At 38.0% G+C, this 24007-nt stretch overlaps 1 protein-coding gene across 13 annotated transcripts in view; it reads right to left on the bottom strand.

The window, feature by feature from the left end:
• Positions 1-358: 358 nt before the first annotated feature.
• The window catches only part of prrc2c (proline-rich coiled-coil 2C), a 98971-nt gene continuing 75322 nt past the window's right edge, over positions 359-24007 (bottom strand). For 4 of the 13 annotated variants that reach the window (XM_073063562.1, XM_073063565.1, XM_073063566.1 and 1 more), the window contains exons 22-36: positions 23546-23797; positions 16551-16643; positions 15931-16032; positions 13258-13444; positions 12718-12924; positions 11941-12062; positions 9615-9751; positions 8987-9221; positions 8772-8873; positions 7393-7503; positions 6452-6667; positions 6177-6280; positions 4717-4837; positions 2503-2736; positions 359-1741 (exon numbers count right to left, since the gene is read on the bottom strand). In XM_073063562.1, the coding sequence (XP_072919663.1) occupies positions 1478-1741; positions 2503-2736; positions 4717-4837; positions 6177-6280; positions 6452-6667; positions 7393-7503; positions 8772-8873; positions 8987-9221; positions 9615-9751; positions 11941-12062; positions 12718-12924; positions 13258-13444; positions 15931-16032; positions 16551-16643; positions 23546-23797 (2487 nt within the window). In that variant the 3' untranslated portion in view covers positions 359-1477. The remainder of the gene's footprint in view (positions 1742-2502; positions 2737-4716; positions 4838-6176; positions 6281-6451; positions 6668-7392; positions 7504-8771; positions 8874-8986; positions 9222-9614; positions 9752-11940; positions 12063-12717; positions 12925-13257; positions 13445-15930; positions 16033-16550; positions 16644-23545; positions 23798-24007) is intronic. The other 9 variants (XM_073063564.1, XM_073063574.1, XM_073063572.1 and 6 more) reach the window with 6 other exon arrangements.

Genomic DNA, 24007 nt, shown 5'->3' with positions numbered 1-24007 from the left:
TGATACTGGTGTAAGTCCTTATATTCTTTTCTGTGCACCAGCCAAATAGCCAACAAGATTATAACAGACAAATGATAATATTGGAAAAGTGGTGGAAGGTGATATGACTAAATCCAATCTGGATTATTTTATAAATTGCCCAAATGAACAGGGAAAAATGTTGGAAGAATCTTAAAAGCAAACCTGAAACAAATATTTAAACAACTTGCTCTTGAGCACCTTCTGTTGTGAATGATCACCTCATGCACAGTGTCAGAGATGGGAGAAACAGGGTCGTTCAAGTCAAAGATGCCGTTTCATTAAATGTGAAGATTTTTGCAATGTAAAATACTCCATTCACAGTATTCAGCAATATGAAAACATTTCAGAGCTTATTTTATTAGTTATGTAACCAAACCAAATTAATTGTAAATAAGATCATACATCTTTAATAGTGCGCTAACGCTGTACAAATGAAAAAAATTAAAGTATAATCTTTCTATACCAATATGGCTGTTAACTTCTGTACAATGCCAAACGAATACACAGTACAGATGGAATACAAAACTCAAAAACCAGACATCACAGCCGAGTTTTCGAAGAAAGCAAATAAAACTGACCGTCAAAACACATGACTGACGGAAAGCAATTTTTTCAGCAGAGTAGCCTTTCCAGTGCCACAAGTCATGTGACAAAAATATACACATCAATAAATCATTCTGTCAGCTCAAGTTCTGCGCCAAGGTTTCTAGATACCAATAACAGCAATTCTCTATTGTTTTGTACCTTCATCAGAATCTATTTATTTCAATTTAAACCTGGGTAAGTTTGCTGTAATAAAAACAGCTGTGCTTTTAGCACAGTCCCTCATTAATGATTGATAAGCAAATAAACAAGATATCTTACATTCACATGGTATAATACAGTACATCCTACAACTAAAATACTAGCATATAATCAAAAAGGCAATATTAGACTTGTGATTAAAATGGTTTGCATAAACAATAGGAAATTAATAGGCTCAAAACCTCTTATTCACTAAGTGAAATCAATTTGTCCTTTCTGTAATTAAGCTCATGAATATTTTTTAAATGATAGTTTTTAAATAAGGATTAAATCATTACCATAAAACCTGTAAAATTGGTTATCCTTCATTCACTGGCTTACCACGTTTACGTATTTTCAGTGATTATCTTAAGGAAAAGTAATGTCACACAAGTCAGACATTGCCTCTTCAAATCTTCAAGATTCAAATGTCAACACTAAATGTTCAGTCAAGGATTAGTTTACACATCTGGGTTTCTCTTGTTCAACATAATGATCCATCTGATTTCTGCATATCTTAGGCTAGCTCAGCTTTCACTTGACTACTTCACATCTCATTTTGCTATAAAAGAAATTTCATGTTTGAGCTCAATATTTCTGCTCTCATCTCATAGAGAAGAGCACCCATTACACCCATAAGATACTCATGACACCCACTATGTTTATCAGCAATTTATGATTTTGTTTCTTCTGTTTTTACTGCTTGAGGTTTGATTGGTCCAGTTCGAACAGGTTTTGACACAACAGCTTGACTTGAAGCTGGTTTTTCTTCTACTTTCTCTTCTCTTGTACTCGAAATGCCTGTTCCACTCTCGGTAGGTTTATTCCCACTGCTGTCATTTTTGTGAGGCTTGCTCACTTGCTGCTTGATTTGCTGCTGCTGCTGGTCAGAGAAGAACTTGTGGGTAGATTGAAGCACCTCAGCGCGCTGCTTAGCCTTAACAAAAAAGAATGATAACCTTGATCCTTTTGACAATAACTAGAAGCATATACAAAAAATGCAATGCAGAGATGGGAAATGTTTAAAAAAAAACTTCTTTTAATGGTGCATAGAAATCATTTAACTGGCCAAACTTGCAAAATTATTAATTTCAGCAGTTTTTTCTCTCTCAAATACCATCCTCCACAGACACACAAAAAAACTGATAATTCATCCAGGAAAGTAGCTGTGGATTTCTTATGTCTGTTTCGTGAGGCCTGCTGCTTGATTTGTAACATTAATTCTTTGTTTTAATTTCTGAGGGGCACTGATGGGTGCAGATGTTTCAAACCTCTGCTTACAAAAGGTAACTAGATCTAATCAAAGCTAAATCCCTGATGAGTTTGTTGCATTTTGCTTATTTTTCATTTCATAGATTCTAATCACTTCTGTCTTAGAAAATTAACAAATGGACTGTGGAAACCCTATTGGCACAGTAAGGTTAATATCATGCATTATCCCCAGTGCCAATAGTAATACGGTAATTTCACTATCTGGAAAGTGAATTAAGAACTGCAATCAAGGCCAGATCCATTGCAATATTAGTTAATTACTTTTTTTCCCCAGAGATTTCAAAGAAAGTGGCATGTGCAATACATTGTTATAGTTCAATTAAGAGATACAGTAAGCCACACTTCATTTCCTCATTAAGACTAGTTTCATTTGGTGTCAAGGTTTCAAATATTTATAACTTTCACAAAACTGCCAACAATGCTAACCTTCAAATCCTGTTCAGCCATCATTGCAGCTTGGGCCTGGTTTCCACGGATGCCCTGAGTATGGCCTGAAGGTACCCTTGGTGTATGCTGAGGACGAGTTTGGCAGATGATACCTGTGGTCATTTGAGATTGCATCTGATTTGTCAGAGGCAGTGGAGGCCTCTGAACAGGAGCTGAAAAGGTGTTTCCATGAGGTCTCACCAATGGAGGGACCAAGTTAGGTTGGGAAAGCATCTGGTGAAAACAATTAGAATGAAGTGTAATTGCCAATTGGATCTACATGGTACTGAGCTGTACTGCAATCAGCATTATCATTTAACACAAGTGGAAAGCCATAGATGATACCAAAACTGAAGATCAAGCAGGAGTTCTTGCATCTGATGCATGTTACTCAAGATCGAGAATTCATTGTCACAGGCTTGGAGGCCAAGTATTGGGCATATTTAAAGGGTAGGTTGATAGTTTCTTGATTAGTCAGGGCATTAAAGTTTATGGGGAAAAGACAGGAATGGGGTTGGGAGGGATAATAAATCAGCCATGACAGATGGCAGAGCAAACTCTACGGACCAGGTAGCCTAATTCTGCTCCTGTGTGTTATGGAGAAATGAAAATGGCAACAATGGTAAATTTGCAGTAGTTAATGCTTTCAAACTTGCATATGGCAAGATGTCATTAATCAACTAGGGCCATGGCTCCTTAACACTGCTACAAAGCAAAAGCAAAATTTGTCAAACTTCAGAGCTAATATGTAGATTAAAACTTCCAGAGGATTGGAAAATCGCAAATGTCACTCCACTCTTTAAGGGAGGGGAGAAAAGACAGGAAATTATACACCAGTTAGTCTGACTTCAGTGGTTGGTAAGATGCTAGAGTCCATTATTAAAAATGCGGTTTCAGGGTACTTGGAGGCACACGATAAATAGGCCAAAGTCAGCATGGTTTCCGTAAGGGGAAATCTTGCCTGGCAAATCTGTTGGAATTTTCTGAGGAAATAATAAGCAGGATAGACAAGATTAGAGTCTATGGTATTACAAGAAAGATACCAGCATGGATAGAAGATTGGCTGAGCAGCACAGAGGACAGACTGGGAATAAAGGGGGCCTTTTCTTGTTGGCTGCTAACGATTAGTGGTGTTCCACATGGTTCAGTGCATTATATGTCATTGGCGTGGAATGACAGAATTGATAAGCTTTGTTGCCCAGTTTGCAGACGATACAAAGATTGGTTGAGGGGTAGGTGGTGTTGAGGAAGCAAAGAGTCTGCAAAAGGACTTGGACAGATTAGGACAACAGGCAATGAAGTGGCAGATAGAATACAGTGTAGGGATGTGCGTGGTCACATACTTTTCATAGGATTAAAGCACAGAATTTTATAAATGGGGAGCAAATTCACATATTGGAGTTGCAAATAGGCTTGAGTCCTAGTCTAGGGTTAACTTGTAGGTTGAGTCGGTAGTAGTGAAGGCAAACAATGTTTGCATTCATCTTCAGAGGAGTAGAATATAATGGCAAGGATGTACTGTAATGCTAAGGCTTTAAAAGGTTAACGTTTGATGGCTCTGGGCCTGTACTCACTGGAGTTGAGAAGAATGAGGGAGATCATTGAAACTTACTACATGAAAGGCCTAGACAAAATGAGCATACAGAGGATGTTTCCAATAGTAGGACAGCATGACCAGAGGCTCAGAATAGAAGGATACCCCTTAAAACAGATGTCTGTGTCTTATGGTCTATTTATAATTATTGGGACATGGGCATTGCCAGCAAATACAGAATTTATTGCTTATCCCTTTAAAAAGTCAATCCAAGGCATCTATTTGAATTGTTGTAACCTGTGCGCATTTGCCAAAGTATTTCCAAAACATTTACAATGACAATCAGCAGATTAAAACCCTGAAATCAATATTTAATTAACAAAACATAAGCTTAAGCGTTTCAATTTTTAAGGAATAAAGCCATACAAAAATATAAACTTAAGAAAGAGGAAAATAAAGAAACGAAACAGAATGACTTTAAGGTTAAATTCTATCCCAAGCAACCACTGGGACTGGGACTGGCTGGCAGTTTTTACTTAAAGGTACACTTTCAAAAAAAATCCAGTCATGAATTATTTCTTCTCATGACAGTAAAAAGCAAAAGTGGAAAGACTACTCAATAAACTAAGGAAAATGTAAAGACAGCAGCTGATGCTCTAGCTGGCACTTTAAACTCATACCTGTGGTGGGAACTGTGGTGGAAAAGGCTGGGCAATCCGAACCCCAGCAGAAGAAAATTGTTTCTGATAGACCATGTTGTTGATCTTGCTAGACTGGCTGTTCGGACTTGTGGAGCTAGCTCTAAAAGTGAAAAATCAATCAGAAAACACGCTGTGTTAACCAAAAACAAATTCTATCAAATACAAGGACTAAGTTTGCAAATCCAATGCAGCTATTTTAAAAACAGATGGTAATCTGTACAGTAACTACCAGACCTCTTGACATTTACAATCAGCGAGATCTGCTCCAATATAAACACAAATGCAGGGTCATGTATGTATATTCCTTATGTGCGTCAGATTTATACCAGCAGAGGCACGGGAGCAGATTTCCCAGATTGAGGGTGGGAATGTGGGTCCACTAAAGGAACACATCATTGCCACACTGGGCTTTGCAGGAAGTCAACTGGAGTAGTAGCCAGAGCAACAGGGTAAGAGATGGTGCTGCTGACTTAGAACGACACCACCATTGGGATGCAAGACTTTGGCAGAGATACATAGGAATGTTGCACATTGGTGCTGACTTCTGAGCTGAAGATTGACTCCATTGCAAATATCAAAGATCTGGTAGATGTGGGAATTAAACCATAATAACTAATCTTCAAAAGGTAATAATGTTCTTGGAAAAATACACTTAGTCATTTGTTAAATTTAATCACTTGCTTGAAAGCACATAACATCCCATGAAACTAGGCATTGTGTGGATAAAGTTACAGGAATACAAAGCAGTTGATTTCAAAAGGCAGGCAAATATTGAGAATGCCATCTTCAGATCCAACACTGCAGATTTTAACAAAAATTCTCCACACTTATATAGAACCTTTTATAGTGAAAAACACGATCAAGGACTTTACAAGTAGCATGGTGGGATATGTTAGCACAAGACAGGCTATTAGATCAGTGATTGGAAGTTTAAATGAGAAAAAAAGACTCAGCATTCTGACAAGGTTGAAGAACCGTGAAATGTTACAGAACCAGGGAAACAAGACTTAGAAACACCAGGGTATTTAGGGGACCCAAAGCCTATTTAGTTCAACTAAGAATAAACACTGCAGCATTTCAGATGAGCCGTTTGGAGAGGGAAAGATAGCAGATCTGCCAGCTGGAACAGTCAACAAAAGGGTGAAAAGCATTCAGCAGCGGGCAAAATCAAGTTAGAAGTTGCCAGCCTTTGTGAAGGGGACAGAACCTTTGTTAAGTTTAGAAATACCATGTGTATGGCAAAGACATTAAAACCTTAGCCCAGCAAAGGAAGTGGTTTGAATTGACAGCAAGTGGGTTTGTTTATTTCCAATTAGTGGAAATTGGAACAGATTCAGAACTAAATATATGAGAAGAATTTTTATGCAGAGGAAGTGGAGCGGCAGTAATGTCACAGTGCTAAGTGCTGTATCATTATCTCTCGATCAGAAACAATTTACCTGAATGGACTAGATGATGGTGTAATACTCCGTACACTGATTGGTGGTGTACCTGGTTTCACATCCACACTACACCCATAAGGCTTTAGATCCATCTCTGCCATCTGAAACATGCCAAATTTTCACTTTCACAAATACATTATAATCAAACTATTACAAGATACTTGTTTTCCTCAAAGATGCTATGTAAAATTAACATTAAAACTCTTAGAATGATTTTTCCAGATTACATTTTACAAATTTAAAATAATCTGATCAACTCTTCATTTCAATACCTTCCCTGGCGCAGAAATCATGCCAGCCTGTGTCCCCGTTGCAATAAGGCCCCTAAAGGGTTGGTTGATCTGTGTAGGTCTACTGAGGTTATGAGGCTGGGCCTGTGCTGGATTATGTTGTAGAGGTTGCATGGATTGAGGTAAAGCAATCAAGGGCTGTCCTGCAGATCCAAAATTTGGTAAGGACAGCTGTGAACCTGGAAGGGGCAATGTCACCTGGGGATACAAATGAAAAACAGTTAACAATAGAATTAAAAAGTTCTTGAACTTTTAAGAATGGGGCGCCATAGTAGTGTAGCTGTTAGCACAATGCTACTGTAGCTTGGGGTGAGGTTTGGAGTTCAATCCCAGCGTCCTCTGTAAGGAGTCTGTATGTCCTCCCTGTGGAATGTATGAGATTTCTCCGGGTGCTCTGGGTTTCCTCCCATAGTCCAAAGACATACTGGTTAATAGGTCATTCCAAAACTGCCCCATGGGTTACACTGGGGTTGTCAAGGGTTGCTGGGCGGTGCAGCTCAAAGGGCCTATTCTGCTCTGTATCCCTAAATCAAAATAGAATAAACAACTTCTGACTGTCCCAAAAATTTTTAGAGTAATCTCCCGCTTCACTCGAATGGTGACAATTGCAAAGCTAATATTCATTTAGGTCAGGCACTTCCCCAAAGGAAAACTGGAAATTCAGGGGACCAGTTCAGTGGCTTTAGCAGTGAATCTCTTTACTAACCACTGAATGCATTGGGAGCAGGCCTCCAACCAGTCCTCCCACTTGGAGGTACACAGATCTGAGATGAGAGCAAAAAGAAAACTGAAGGAAGTTAGTTATCACAATGCAGACTATGAAAAGTTCCAGTCAACTTAAAATTTTTTTAAAGTACAACCCCCTTATAAAACATTTTGATTAATTTAAACATAAAACAAGACACCCAAAACTTTTTTTTTACCTGTTGAAGAGCAGCATTGGGTGACTGAGCTGTGCTATAGTAGTTACTTTGGCCAGGTTGTTGAACCTGACCTGTAAAAAGGTTGGATGGCTGAGTTAGACCCGGCCTTGCCTACACAGAAACATGTAGTTCAAGTTAATGTCAAGCACACTGGCAGAAGGAATATCTAAACAGTACAGATTTTACGATTCAGTAGTTAAAAGGGAACTCCACTCTATTTTGAAACTGGAAAGCTTCTGATAAGCTACTCACCACTACAATCCTGGAGAAATTCAGCTTGTATTATGTAAAAATGGCTCAACAGGAATCAAGTTTTTCAGTAAATCACGGGAGTCCTAGAGTAGGATTCCCTAAAAGTTAACCTACAGGTTGAGTCAGTAGTGTCGGTGGTAAGGAAGGCCAATGCAATATTAGCATTCATTTCCAGAGGGTTACCTTAGAAAGCAAGGATGTAATGCTAAGTCTTTATAAGGCATTGGTCACGCCATATTTGGAGTACTGAGAGAAATTTTATAACTAATATCTAAGGATATGCTGGCATTGGAGACAGCTCAGAGGAGGCATTTGAGAATGAAAGGGTTAACATATGAGGGGTGTTTGATGGTTTTGGGCTTTACTCATTGGAGTTCAGAAGAATGGGATGGAGGGGAGATGAAACTCATTGAAACCCACCAAATATTGAAAGACTTAGATAGACTGGACATGAAGATGATGTTTCCAAAGTGAAATAATCTATGACCAGAGGGCAAATAACTATGAAGGCCAAGTAATTGAGTATATTTATAGCCGAATTTGATTGGATCTTGATTTGTAAGGCTGTCAAAGGTTATAGGGAGAAGGCAGGAAAATAGGTTGAGAGGGAAAATAAAATCAGCCATAATTGAATGGTGAAGCAGACTCAAAGGGCCAAAAAGTCTAATACTGCTCCTATGTTTTACAGTCTTGTGAATGGAAGTGAAAATAAGCATTCGAAAAATAAAACTTCAAAATGGTTTTAGTTCTTTATAAAAGCAAACTTTGTTGGGGAAACAGGTCATTAAGTAATTCTTCTGGTACAAAGAAGAATTATTACAAGCTGAATATATCAAAAATAAAGAAGCATGTACTAGGAGAAGCAGGATAAGTGCCTTCATTGGTGAATAACATACTGGAATGTATTAATTTTTTGAGTAGAGTCACAAGCGTGCAAATTGGGCAGCATCACTGCTTCTGAAGGTATATCCAGCCTAATTTACTTTAGTCTATGTTTTCATACAGGGTTAAAACCAAAGCCACAAATATTAAACTAACAATTTTATAAGTTTTCTAATTATCAGCAATGCAGAAAATGTATATGTTGCTTACTTTTTAAAAAATATTTCTTTAGAGGGAATACTTACTTTCCTATGAAAATGTTGAAAGGTTTGGTAGCATATATTGTAGTTGCCTGCATCGGCTTCTCCTGTTCTCAGACCCTGCACATGCCACTGATTAGAGTTCCCCTTTAAAAGCAGACCCATGCAACACTTTTGATAACTGTAGACTGAAAATGTTTACAATGCAAACAATATTACCCTTAGTTTCCTTAACTAATATGGAAATAATTTATACATACCTGTATCAGATGGGTATCTAGAAGTTGAGAACCACCAAGACCAGAGCCTTGACTTAAAGTGTGTTCATAAAGGATAGGAATCGGCTGTGCATTGGACGTTTGCTGAAACGCCAGGCCAGACTGGGCTTTGGCTAAATCCTGGGCTTGAACTGCCGGAAAATTGTGCAAGGCAGTACCTGAAAGAACTACAGGGGATGGTTGGGAGAGGTTGTTTTGCAGGAAAGCCTGTTGAGTCCTGCAAGTTGAAACATTCAGAAGTCAGCCAACAAAACTACATTAGGAAGCTAATTACAATGTGAAATTAATTCCTCAGTTATCTATACACTTGAAAACCAAGTACTTCTATTTAATAATTATCTTTGAAAAATTATACACATTTTCAAACAAAATATATTAGCAATATCAGATATGATCACCGTACACTGAAGTAACTAGTTATAATACAAACCAAAATTGCTACATAGACTGTGCATGCTAAACTGGTTAATTCAACTGATAGGAACTTTTATTCAATGGGAATTTTCAATGCTCCAAATATTATTAGTGGATTAAACAGACATCTGAATTATGCTCCTGATATCAAACACAAACATGCATATTTTACATAACAACTTGGCAGCAGCTTTACCTAAAAGGTTGCAGGGATGTGCTGAACATTTCCTGGGCTTGTGAAACAGAAGGGCCTCCTCCTAAGCTTAGCTGGGCCTGAGGTTGTCCAGGAATTGGTGCATATATAGGTATGGAGATCTGCTGGACTGCAGTTGGCTAAGGCAAAAGATGAAAGAAAAATGGTAATTTTCCTTGAACTCGCATCTTTCCATATAACTAAAAGGTCTCACCAGAAACACCGACACAATTGCATTAGGTACAGTCAAGCTATGTGATGCCCATTGCTCAGCACAGTGATAAAGTTACTGGACCCGTATCTAGAAATCCAGATTACTCAGCGGGGGCATGTTTGAATTCCAGAATCACAATTTCAGGTTTAAAGTTGAGATAATAAACTTAATTCAAAACCAGGCTGCTGAAAAAATCTATGTGGTTCACAAATAACTTTTCTTCCCTCAAGGAAGGAAATCTGACAACCTGGCCCGATCTGGAATAAATGCAACTTCACACACACAATCTTGCTGGCCGTCTTAGAGCGCAATTTAATGCCAAAGCAGCAATTAGACAATAGACAATAGGTGCAGAAGTAGACCATTCGGCCCTTCGAGCCTTCATCGCCATTTTGAGATCATGGCTGATCAATTCCTATCAATACCCGGTTCCTGCCTTGTCCCCATATCCCTTGATTCCCCTATCCAGCTCCTTCTTGAAAGCATCCAGAGAACTGGCCTCCACTACCTTCCGAGGCAGTGCATTCCAGACCCCCACAACTCTCTGGGAGAAGAAGTTTTTCCTTAACTCTGTCCTAAATGACCTACCCCTTATTCTCAAACCATGCCCTCTGGTACTGGACTCTCCCAGCATCTGGAACATATTTCCTGCCTCTATCTTGTCCAATCCCTTAATAATCTTATATGTTTCAATCAGATCCCCTCTCAATCTCCTTAATTCCAGCGTGTACAAGCCCAGTCTCTCTAACCTCTCTGAGTAAGACACTCCAGACATCCCAGGAATTAACCTCGTGAATCTACGCTGCACTTCCTCTACAGCCAGGATGTCCTTCCTTAACCCTGGAGACCAAAACAGTACACAATACTCCAGGTGTGGTCTCACCAGGGCTCTGCACAAATGCAAGAGGATTTCCTTGCTCTTGTACTCAATTCCCTTTGTAATAAAGGCCAACATTCCATTAGCCTTCTTCACTGCCTGCTGCACTTGCTCATTCACCTTCAGTGACTGATGAACAAGGACTCCGAGATCTCTTTGTATTACTCCCTTACCCAACTCTATACCGTTCAGATAATAATCTGCCTTCCTGTTCTTACTCCCAAAGTGGATAACCTCACACTTATTCACATTAAACGCCATCTGCCAAGTATCTGCCCACTCACCCAGGGACTGAGAATAAATGGCAATCCTGTAAGCAATATCCATATCCCTTGAACAAATAGCAATACTCTGAGTCATGGAGCTAAGCTTCATTTCAGGACAGTTCTTATATCAGATATGCTCCAATGGTGACTTGTATAATTTTTATCAAAGTTCTACCTTTACAGTTAGTTATACCTGCTGACTTTCTTGGGAAGCTGCTTTCATTATCAGACAAACAAAGTTTTTTAAAAATGGTGCGGTTTGAGAAGAACTGCACACCAAGTTTCCATAACTATTATTATAGACAATGACAGAATTAAGTAAAAAGATATCCATTCAAAATCAAAATATTAATTTCAAGTGCGAATTAATTTATTATAAAACTGTTTTGGATGCTGTGAAGTATAAAACATTGCAGAGAAATCGTGCAGCAATTACAAATATATACAGTGGATTCTATCTATTCCACAATTTCACCAATTTTCCTGTTCTCTCAAATTTTTGTTTTGGCTAAAAAAAGTTATATTTCAGATTATTTCCATATGATATTGGTAAAAAAATTCTTGAATTTTTTCATTACTGTTATATTGACTTTTCAATCTAAATTGTCCTGAAACTGCCTGAACGGTTCTGCTCATTTATTACGTACTTCATTTTAAATCTTTTAAATTTTAAAGAGAAATAAATTTACCATGATGAAAATATTTTGTAGAGTTCCGCTGTCAGACATAATAGAAATGGTAATTTATTCATATACATATGCATTAGAACATGCTGCCAATACGGCAAATCATTTCCTTGAAGAATGATGCCCAAATGAAATGCCTTCTAATCACGGGATTTAAGAAAGACAAACTGAAAATTCAGTTAATAAAATGTCAGGTTGTTTCCTTTGGAAGACAAGAAATTCAATAGCTTACCCAAATTGATTTTCATAAGCAATCAGACAAAATTCTGAAAGAGGCAAATCTTACTTGAGAAGGGCCTGCCTGGAAGCCTTGCTGTTGTGCCAGAGTTGGAGGAGCCAAGCGAGGATGCTGTGTGTTGAACAAATGGCTGGTATCCATGTAGAAGGTTGGGATCTGTGCTGCAGGCTCTTTAAATTAAACAGATTTTCTTTATGACTTCTCTGCACTTTAATCATAAAGGAATGAAACAACTCATTCGAAAATAAGATACCTGAAATACTATAAGGTACAAATTTGCTCTTGGTCTCATGCCAAATATGTATATCTATAGCTGTGCATCATTTTGTTTTTGAAATTCATTCCCATTCAATTTCATAACCATGTTTAATATAGTAAATGAGCTTTAAACTTAATGACTGAATCAGTCAGGATGACAATGCTCAGTGAACAAACTGAAAAGTGATTAGCATGCTGATTAACAACTTTCCCTACTACTCAGTTTTTAGATAATACTGTAACATAAGCGATATGCGACCAATGTAGAAGACCAACATTTCATAGAGACAATTGTACATTTCATAAACTAGTGTTCCCCAATTTGACATCAGTATGAAAGGCCAATGAATCATGGGGATTTACAAAGTACAAAAGCTGTTAATTTCCTGGAGTAGCTAATAAATATTTCAAACTGGATCTATGCCATTCTTTGTAGCATTTGAGTCACAAGGACTTGTTAGTCCACCCTGACAATATTTAACTACTTTTCAAATGAAAATCCATTTGCTATTTACTTTAAAAACTTCAGTTTCAAGCCAAATACCACAAACTTAGATCATAACATACCTGCTGCAGATTGGGAGACGTACACCTGAGGATTCTGTTGTTGCTGGGGTAGAAGGGATGTTACACAGCCTATCTGAGAGAAATGACTTGCAGGTGCCATATTGCTGGTCTGCAGTTGCTGAGGTTTGACTTTACAAATATTGGGTGGGTCAGAAGTGGAGGTTGCTTTAGTACTCAGTGAGGAGGTAGTGTACGTCCCTGATCCTGCTGACAGCAAAGAAGACTTACATAAGTACAACAAATCCATGCTGGCCTACACTCAGCAATTAACAACATTTATGGAAGCTATTATTCGAAACAAAGCTAATGTATGCTTTATAATATGCAAATCTTATTGGAAATTAGTTTCAAGAAAACAATCATTTTGAATTTAATTTCTTTACTATTTTCTAAAGGCTAACAACCTTTGCTTCATATTCAATAAACTAGAATAATTAAACCATCTCGCTGCTTTACAGATAAATTAACGAAAACAGAAGTGATCTGCAGTTCACCATATTATAAAATAATATTCTAAAAGAACTACTAGTTTGCAGTTACCTGATAGAGATGTAGTGGGTGTGACTGAAGCTACTGGAATTGGAGGCATGGAAGCACTGGAGAAGGAACTGTAAGTGCTACTGCTCCCCCCATTACTACTACTGATTGGTGATGCTGTCGAGGTCACTGGAGAGCTTTTATCTCCTACATTTGGCGAGTTCTCCCAGGCCTTCCGTGCGCATTCCATCTTAAACAGAAAGAAAAGTCCATTTGTTTTACTGTGTTCAAGGTCAGATTTCACTTAGCTGTAATCGATTTCACAATCCCATTTTAATATACAGCATCCCAAATCATAACCTGCTCGTAAACAAGACCAGACAAAAATGATTTAAAATAGGTTGATGATAACAGGTATTGAGATGTTATGCAACAAAATAGGATATCTTGTATACAAAAAAATTTAGTCTGCCTTTAAAATCTCCATAAACCTTTTGTAAGTATTAGTATAATATGGAATAATGGCTAGTGGTGAGAGAACTCTGGCAATGATAATTTACACCATTACAATGTACTTCATAAACAATGATAGTCTCAGAAAAAAAAGCACCTTGTTAAATGCACCACCATTAATGCTGGATTATTTCAATTAAATTGAGCTAACATTTATTATACGCTTAAAAACTCAATATTTTGAGTTTTCAAACTGTACAGTCATTTAAAAGTACTTTAGAAGACTAAACTTCAAATATGTGTAACAGAACTTGTTTTAAAACTGTGACTTAGAAAGTCAAATTAGAAAAAAAACATTACTTACCTTTTCAATATGGTTTTTGCTTTTTTTCAAAATTTATTCTCCACAAAACTAAACAGATCACCACCACCCCAGTGTCCTCACCATCAAAGGACAATGCTACTTAATTTGCATAAGGAGTGGTATATTTGTATACAGCCACTTCGCCCATGGGCTGAGAGTGCATGCAAAATTAAACAAGTTCCTTTGGTAGGGTAGTATTTGTTTTGATGGCAGAGAATTTTCCTGCAGGGCACAGAATGAATGACACTTCCCCTTCATTCAATATGCTGGCACTCAAGGTATTGAATTAGTTATGCAAAAAGCTGTACTATGGTTGTTTTTGTAAACACTTTTTGTAAAGCAGTAGTGATAGACTTTGCTACAATTAATATCAAGGCATTAATACTGACAAGTATCACATTTTGATTAAAGGATTTAATACAAAAACAAATGACCAACATGATTGGAAAGCAATTAGTGAAATATAATAAAAAATATGCAGGTTATTTGAGTGTGTTTTTTTAAAACTTGCAAAATCTCAAAGTTAGATAATTCCTCACTTGTCTTTGGTGAGACTTTATTCTGTACTAGTGGGGTACAGGACAGGAATCAAATCCTTAAACTGCAATCACAATTAATCAGCAATTAGGCACAACTGAGTGCAACTGTTAAGATGTTTATCTAGTCATCTTTCCCATCAGTATGGGGGTTGGGGGAGAAGCTTCATTTATATTCAGAGATTAAAATAATAAGAAATTACAGAAATTGATTAACATTTCATTGTTACGAGTTATAGGATTCCCTACACTACTAAATGAGTAAAGGCACATCAATTTGAGATCTGAAACTAGCGAAATTTTACTTTGATAGTGTACTCAATTTCCTTTGGATAGCCAACATAAAATAGGCAGGAAAATCTGATTCAATATACACTAGAGTATTAGTAATTAAAAGCTGGTGAGTACAAATCTACCACATTGTGGAAATCAGTGACTTGCAAACTGATCCCAAAAATACAATTCTAAAGTTTGCCAAATTGTTACAAAACCGCAATTTACTGATCAGCTTCATAGAAGGGTCTCTGCGATTGCCATTCTGTAACGTGGAAACAAAGTAGCTGAAGTCTCTCTTGGAATAAAATTTAGTAGGGAAACATTGCTTCCTTCATTAAGATTTGAAATGCATTACCTGAAAGGATGACAAAACCAAAGGCAGCTGGACATGCACTTGAAGAGGTCTAATGTGCAGCATTTTTGAATAACTCTTTCATATAGGTAGCAATGGCATAACAATCTGAATGACTCATTCTTGCTGCCAGATAATAACTTTATTAAGAGGACAGGTGGCTTTATAAGATGCTGAATTAACAATTAACAGCAAGCGATTCTCAACTGCAGTAACAGGTCAATTATAAATCAGATGCCAGCTTATTAAATCTGTCCCACTTTAATCAGACTACACCCGCTGTACACCTAGCTTCTCCTTTACTATAAGCTATCCTAATGTCACCTGATAAACCTTTGGAAAGGTTAACCCATGAACAGAACCACCGATGTGTTCTAACTGTGGCGCATCCTATGATATTCTTCGAGGCAAAAGAGCAGCAAACTTAAAGGACTTTGTAGATGACTGTACAACACTTGCAACAACAGTTTAAATGAAATAGATGAAATAGCAGCCTGGAATACTCATGGGCCTGAAGGTATACAAAACAGCTGTGCTTTGGATAAACTGCAGATTTGTGATCCTCAGTCATAAAGCATTACAACAGCAAAAATATTAAGGAGGAGCACTGTTACAGATCATGACAGTTTAATGGACATGGGATATTCAGGTAGAGGTGATGGAAGGTAAAATGTAGGGTAAAACGATGTACAAATGCATCACACTCAGCTCTCTCCCTGCATATCAAAATACCCCTAGAGGGATCAAGTACATACCTTGAGGGTGAAGTCGACAGTGGCGGGAGAGACTGGTGTCAGGTTGGAGCTCTGTTGTAGAGTCTCCCTCCTGGGGATGGGAAGGGTGTGGGGCAGGGGCACCTGAAATGCAGGCAACACACATCACACTCTCACTGGAACTAGAAAAACTACAGTATCCAAAAATGTTCAGAAAAATCCCATACCATTACATTTAACATTACTGCAAGTATTTTTGTCTATTTACACAAGAGGTCAGTGGTGATTCTAAACAACACAGGTTTCAGATAATTATAAATACATTAAGTTTCTGAAAAGGGCTTAGGGTGCAGGAAATTTTAAGTTGCATTTCACCTGGTCTAGTGCAAGCTATTCTTTAAAATAAGTGAACATATCAATTTTAAAAGTTATGTGCGAACACAAGCCTCTGTTATGAGATTGTGCAGATAAACAGTTTGGATGTTCCCTTATAGAGAATAATATAGCCGCTAACAGTAATACTTAACCTGGCAACAGGATCCCCTACATGACACAGCTTAGCTTCAGTAATCTTCAGCAGCAAGCTCATTATTCAAAAAGTGTTTGTGAAATGGAATGGCACTTCAAAACATAAAACAAGTGTTCTTTGTTGTGTTACTTACATTGCTTGCCAGGGAATCCTCTATTTTACTATTGCCAGATGACACCGAATCTGGCAGTGATGAGGATGGAGCTGTATAATCAGTCATTGATTCCTAAGATTTAAAGTTGATGTATATTCAGAACTTTAAAGTACACATCTGCTGTCAAATCTAAAACACAAAGCATACTAACTGTCCCAAATTATCTCCAGACTTTGGAATTGAGACAAGTTATTTTGTAAACTAGACAACATCCAACCTTTCAATATTTGTGCCCACTATGCCATGGAGCATCTGAAATTTAAGTCAATGTTTTTTTTTTAAAAATTTCACATTTCTGACACCAAAAGGTTTGGGTTGGAATCCACCACAAACCTCTGGCATATAATTATAAAGAATGATATTCCTGATATTAGAAGGTAAAATAGATTCAGTGGCCACTTTATTAGGTACAACTGCTTGTTAATGCAAATATTTAATTGCCACGTGACAGCAACTCAATGCATAAAAGCATGCAGACATGGTCAGGAGATTCAGTTTTTATTCAGACCAAAGATCAGAATGGGGAAGGAATATGATCCAAGTGACTTTGACCACAGAATGATTGCTGGTGCTGATGGGGTGGTTTAACTATCTCAAGAACTGCTAACCCCCTGGGATTTTCACGCACAATCTCTAGAGCAGCCTTTCTCAACCTTTTTGTCCTGGACAATCCCTTGAAATTATTTTCAGGTCTTAGGGAACCCCTGCATAAAAGTTATTATATCTATAGCTCATAGTATGTTAGTGTGATCAGTAAGTTGTAGATATAATTGTCAATGTTCTTTTGAGTAGAGAATTAATTTTTAGCTTTGCTTTCTTGAAATTAAGCTTTCTTTCCCTTTCATAAATTTTAAAAACTCAAAGCAAAAATAAATTTCTCAATTCTGGGTTGAACTTGAGATAAGCACACACGGATTTCACCTTCAACTGAAATGAAATGATTTCTATCCTTGCTCTTGATGCTTGTTAAACAGGCAAGTGTTTGCTCATGCATGTAAAAGGTTGAAAACTGCAGCAAAATGATCGTTGCATCCCACTATGAATACTCTTCTTTCACAGAAATCCAGAATATGTCCAGGGGCAGGTCAGTAAATCTCATTTTGAGTGCATAATCAGACTGCAGCTCACAAGGTTCTCCCTCTTCTCTTGCAGTTGTGTTCTCAAGCTGAGCAGAAGATTCAGAGAAAGTGCCCCTCACCCAGTCATACACTTGTGTTGAAAGAGAGGAAAATATACTGTTCAATTTTGTTCTGCAGTTCTTCCAGGAGGGTTTCAATAAGACTCGAGACTTTCTGATATCCTTTCTCACTCTCAAGCCAAAGAAGCAGTGGAAGCATTTCAAGATTTCCTTTTGCAACACGATTTTTCCAAAGATTCAGTTTCCTTTTAAATCCAAAAATCTTGTCACTTGAAGTCAAAACACTTTCTCCAGGGCCTTGCAGAGACTTGCTCAATTGGTTCAGGGGTATCGGGGTAAGTTTTTTAAAAAATACGCAGACAGTAGTGAGTTCATGGAATGGGCTGCTGGAGATGGTGATGGAGGTGGATACAATAGGGTCATTTAAGAGACTCCTGGACAGGCATATGGAGCTCAGGCATGTTCGACGCAGCTTTGTGGGCCAAAGGGCCTGTGTTGTGCTGTAGGTTTTCTATGTTCTATGTTCATATGATGAAAAATGTCTGTTTAGTAGACTAGTTTCAGCAGCCATTCTTCATCTTCAAAGCATTCAGTAAAATCGGGCCTATTTTCTTTAAAGTACACTCTTCCTCTGCTAATCCACCAGATTACTGTGTGCAGGAGTACACAGTACTCCTGTGTGCTCTTTGTTCAGGTTTTCAGTATTTTAAAATGTTCTCTAGTGAACTGGTCTTAAAGTTACTAAATAGCTTGCTTCCTGAGCTGTTTTACTGACTGTGACTATTTTCAAAAGATTTAATGTTTGCTTTGAGATTCTAAGTCGTTTAAAATAATCAGCACTTTTGTGTCATATGGCTGTGATTGGTAGTTAGGTGTCTTTTCAATTTTGCTGGAGCCATTGCTGTATTTGTAAGTTGTTTGCCACAGACTCTACACAAAGGAATAGGACAACTCAGATCCCCAGTCCATGTAAAACCCAATGATAAACAACTTTCATTGTAAAGACCGACATTTTTTGTGTCTGCTGTTGCACTACTGCAATTAAATGACTCAGAAGATTGAGATTCTTCATTAACTTTATCAGAATTGTCCTTAGGCCTAGGACTAGAATCCTTCTCTTCCATCTCACACCTCCTCTTCAAAAAAAAATCACCACACTAGACTGTCTTTAGAATGAAAGTATCCCTTCAGTTTTCTACTACGCTGGTAATTTGTTTGCTCCCATAAGTTAGTTGGCGGTGCGTAATGGGAAGCTGGGGGAGATAATTCAGGAGGGAGAGGCTGATGTCACAGCCCAAGATGGGCTAGTCCATTCAATGCTCAGAAAACACACTTCATGCTTCTCATCAGCCTACCATCCTCCACTCTGCAATACAGTGTTAACCATCAGCCTGCTATCCTCCCCTCCTTGCAATACAGCGCTCACCAATTATTAACTTACCGCCCCCTCCCCTTCTGGCAACAGTGCTCACCAATTATCAACAGCCTCCCCTATCTCATGTCAAAAACTGAGAATGGGCTCAGCCAAATAAACAAGGTCCTTCTGTGCAATGCTATACTGGGCTGAGACCTCGAACAAGATTGCTACGTGGCTGCTCAGACGCTGCCCACCACTGCATCGCACATTGTGAAGTCCAAAAAATGATTATTTTTTAAATAATCACTATCTCTTGCGGATGGAAGCCTGGCTGAGAAACCCTGCTCTAGAGTTTACAAAGAATGGTGCAAAAATAATTTTTAAAAATCCAGCGAGCAGCAATACTGCAGGTGAAAATGCTTTGTTAATGAGAGGGGTCAGAGGAGAATAACCAGACTGGTTCAAGTTTGGTCATTGACAGTACTTTAGATACTCATTCAAGAAATCAGCCTTTCGGAAGAAATCTACATTCACTTAAATTTTAACCTTGTGTTAAGTAGGCACACACAATTTGCAGTTCCAATTTTTAAAAAACAAGTATACAACCACAGTATAAAATCTGCACATACAGCATTGTAATGCATAAATACATTGTTTTTTTTATAACCTTCTGAATTGCTTTACATGTATGTGAAAGGCTGTCCCAGACTCCATGAAAAATTGCTAGATTCTTTAGTTAACATACGAATAAAGAAACATTCAAATTATTTCCATGAGATATATTGATTTTTTTCAGGGATTGATCAAGTACAAGTGATGAGGGAAACAATAAATGAATACACCATGCATTAGAGTGGTTACACATCTCAAGGATATCTGAGACATCTGAGTGATGGGACAAAGCCTTGTTACATCTACAACTTTAGACAAGTGGCTCTTCAATCTGTATTTCAGTAAGCTGTTTGTGTTAATGGTTTTAGAACATTGAGGCACAACTTTCATTACTTGGAGTGGACTAGGTACACCCAATGGTGTCAAAATGGTTGTTCTGATATGTCTAGTGTGGTAGTGTAGTGGGTAGTACTTGTTGCTCTCACTTCCAGCTTCCACCTCTGGCCAGCAGTTCTGTGAAAGTGAGAACTGAATGTGCAAGTCTCTCCCTGTTAGTACATATCCTCTCCAATAGCAAGCCTCATGTAGTGCCTCTTCGTGGGCAACACATGGAAACTGAACTCTGTTAAGACTCAAGTTGAACTACAGGCGATGAAGTCTGGTCCCTGCACACACCCTGGTGCTTGTGAACCAGATCCCCAGCTATGGGTAAATAAATCCACTGCTTTGTGGGCAGCCTTGGGGAGACAAAGACTATGTGAGTAAACCCAGACAGCAAGCTTTTCTTTGGCCTACAGTGTGAGACCAAGAGAAGGGGGTCTTGACAACTGGGCATCTCAGGATCTCCTTCTGCCCAGGCTTGCGATGATCATCATTTCCCATTGTTCTTTGAGACAGATGGATGCCAACCAACCATTAGGTACATAGAGGGCCTCAGTGGTGTGTTATCACATACTAATAAACAAGGATTCAATTTTCCAATAATCACTGATCTGTGCACAAAAGTGTAGCACTGGCCAATATTTGAGGTTAGAGTTCAATGTTTTCATAGGTACTTCACTCACATTCTCTTTTAGTTTATGTATATTGATGTGTATATCTCCTGGATACTTGCACTGGCATTTTAATTTAAAAAAAAACTAGCAATTTGAAACTTTTAACATTTAAATTTGATCAAAATTCAATCCTCTAAATAGTTATCAGATTAAAACCAACAGCATCTTAAGAGTGCTGCTGCTTTATCCCAGGACAAGGCACATCTGCATTGAAATAAATTTTTTTGTCACTAGTCAAATATTTGTCCTATTACCATCTCAAGAAACTTTCTATTTAACTTTCTAATCAATCTTAATTTCAACTGAATAGTAGGGAAGTGGATTCAACAACTTAGCAAAGCATGGATAAAGTAAAAAGAGAACAGTTCTGGGTAGTTGTAGAAGTCTCCAGAATTAAGGACAAGACAAAAAGTTCAGAAAGGGATAAGAATTTAAGTTCCAGCAACAGACAATTGAAAATGGGGCTGAAAACAGGATTGAAGGTATTTAGCTGAAATTGATCTTGCAGCGAGTGGGAATAAAAGGGGCCTTTTTCTGGTTGGTTGCTGGTGATTAATGGTGTTCTGCAGGGGTCAGTGTTGGGTCTACAACTTTTCATGCTGTATGTTAATGCTCTGGATAATGGACCTGATGCCTTTGTGGCCAAGTCTGCAGACTATACAGAGATAGTCTAAGGGGCAGTTAGTGTTGTGAAAGCAGGATACTCTGCAGGAGGACTTGGACAGATTAGGAGACAGGGCAAAGTAGCAGCTGGAATACAGTCTTTGGGAAGTCATGCACTTTGATAGAAGGAATAAAAGGTGTAGACTATTTTTGAAATGGGGAACAAATTTAGAAATCAGAGTTGCAAAGGGACTTCAGATTCCAAGTGCAGGATTCCCTAAAGGTTAACTTGCAGGCTGAGTTAATAGTAAGGAAGGCAAACAACACTGTCATTCATTGCAAGAGGGTTAGAATGTAAAACCATGGATATAATGCTGAAGCTTTATAATACGTTGGTCATACCACATTTGGAGTATTGTGAGCAGTTTTGGGCCTCGTATCTATGAAAAGATGTGTTGATATTCGAAAGGGTTCAGAGGAGGTTCACAAGAATGATCCTGGGAATTAAATGATTAACGTATGAGGTGTTCGATGGCTCTTGCTGGAATTTGGAATAATGAGGGAAGATCTCGTTGTAGGCTACTGAATATTAAAACACCTTGACAGAATGGACGTGGAGAAGATTTTTCCAGTAGTGACAAAGTCCAGGACCAGAGGGCAAAGCATCAGGATACAAGGATGTCACTTTAGAAAAGAGCCAAGGACGAATTTTGATAGCCACCAAAGGGCTGTGAATTGAAGGAATTCATTGCCACAGATGGCTGGGGCAGCCAAATAAATAGATATAACTAAAGCAGAGCTTGATATGTTCTTGATCAGTTGAGGCATCAAAGGTTGCAGGGAGAAGGCAGGAGAATGGGGCTGAGTGGGGCAAAAAGAGGGGCCACGATTCAATGGTGGAGCATATTTGATGGTCTAATTCTCATCCTGCCTAATAGTCATTAATAGCAGTTCATAACATGTTAAATATCAACTGCTGAACTAATTCAGTGTTGAAAAATGGACGTTAAAATCTTCAGCATCTCTCCAATGTTCACTTTCTTCAAAGTGTTGAATTAAGTTGAATGTTATATTAACAAGTAATTTTGAGTGAGTCTTATAAGGCTTTGTGAATATGAGAAGTGATTATCAAATGCACTTCAAGTTTTCACTGTGTGCATTAGTTATTTGAAATATGGCATCCTAATCCAATGACACAAGGCAAGTTTAATATTGGAGCTCATCAAATGTCACAGATAAAAATCTTATAAAATGGCAAAATCTAGGAATTTTTATTTAATGAAGTAGCAGCTTAATTGGGTGTTCTATCTTTTGGAAGCCACTAAATTATTAATAAGAAAATACAAGGTATATATCTATTTTTCCAGGTAACTTAATTGAAACTAAAGTCAAGGACATAGCATCCTACTGTCAGCACATGCAAACACATCCAATCACTAGCTACACTATCAGCAATGTCTTTAAAAAGTGAAAACAAGGGGTGGTTTTAGCATCTGACACCCAAAAGGATCAAGTCTGTCCTTTTATTTTAGCCCTGCTTCCCTGACACTGCCATTTCCTTCAATATCTATTAATCCAAATCTTGAATATAACTTAGCAACTCAGCCTCCATAGTCCTCTTGGTTAAAGAATTCCAAAGATTCATTACTCTCTGGCTTGATTACATTGATAAGCATGTTGTACTTTTAATTGAGACCACCACTCAATGTTCTAACTCTAAAGAATACAGGTCCAATCTTTCCTCATCAGACAGTCCCTTCATTCGAGGAATTAATCTAGTTGATCATCACTGTACTACTTCCATCATCAGAATATCCTTCCTTAGTAAGGGAGACAATACGGCAGGTGCAATCTTACCAGGGCTCCATCTACCTGCATGAAGATTCTTTACATTTATACTCAAATCTTAAAGGCCAATGGATTTTTGTTTACTTTCTTAACTGTGTTATCCCTATTCATTACATTCTGGCAATTCCAGTACAAGAACTCCAAGATTCTTCTGATCAAAAATGTTATTCAATCTCTTATAATTTAAAAACTGCATTCTATTTACTGAAGTGGATGGCCCACATTTAATTTCATTTGCCCTGCCCATTCACAACAGAAGCCTTATGCGTTCTCATCAATTTTTAATGGCACCCCAAAACCGATTGCAGGTAATGCACAATATCAACAATCAGTCTTAAGCATTTTATTGTATTGACTTTACCTTAGAATTTTCTTCAAATTCTGTTGTTGGCACAGAGATCATTGTCTTTACCTCAGTGCTTAATTCAGTCACCACATTTGACTCCTGTGTTATAACAGGTTCTGGGCCGCCAACAGTAGCGGCTGGAGGATCATCTTTTCCTTCTGTTTCAGGCTGCTGCACATCTTTGGCCTTCCTGTTTTTCAATGATCGCTCCTTGCCAATGGGACCAGGTTTATGTTCTTTGTTCTCCATTAGATTCAACTCTGGAAGCTGCAAAAATGACCGTTGTTAATGGTTATCAAGTTATAACAGATGAACCTGTTTAGTTACAAGAAGCACAAAGTCAAAATTCTTATATGTAACATTGTAAATGCTAAATGGCTTTCCACCATCAGGTGATAATACTTAAGTGTGAACAGAACATTTTGACTGTCTTGATTCCTCTAAACCCAAGTGCACAATTGAATAATGGGGTACTCT

The sequence above is a fragment of the Hemitrygon akajei genome, chromosome 12 (assembly GCF_048418815.1).
Source record: "Hemitrygon akajei chromosome 12, sHemAka1.3, whole genome shotgun sequence".
Lineage (NCBI taxonomy): Eukaryota > Metazoa > Chordata > Chondrichthyes > Myliobatiformes > Dasyatidae > Hemitrygon > Hemitrygon akajei.
The sequence above is the reverse complement of the archived record's forward strand: the minus strand, read 5'-3'. Positions and strand labels throughout refer to the sequence as shown.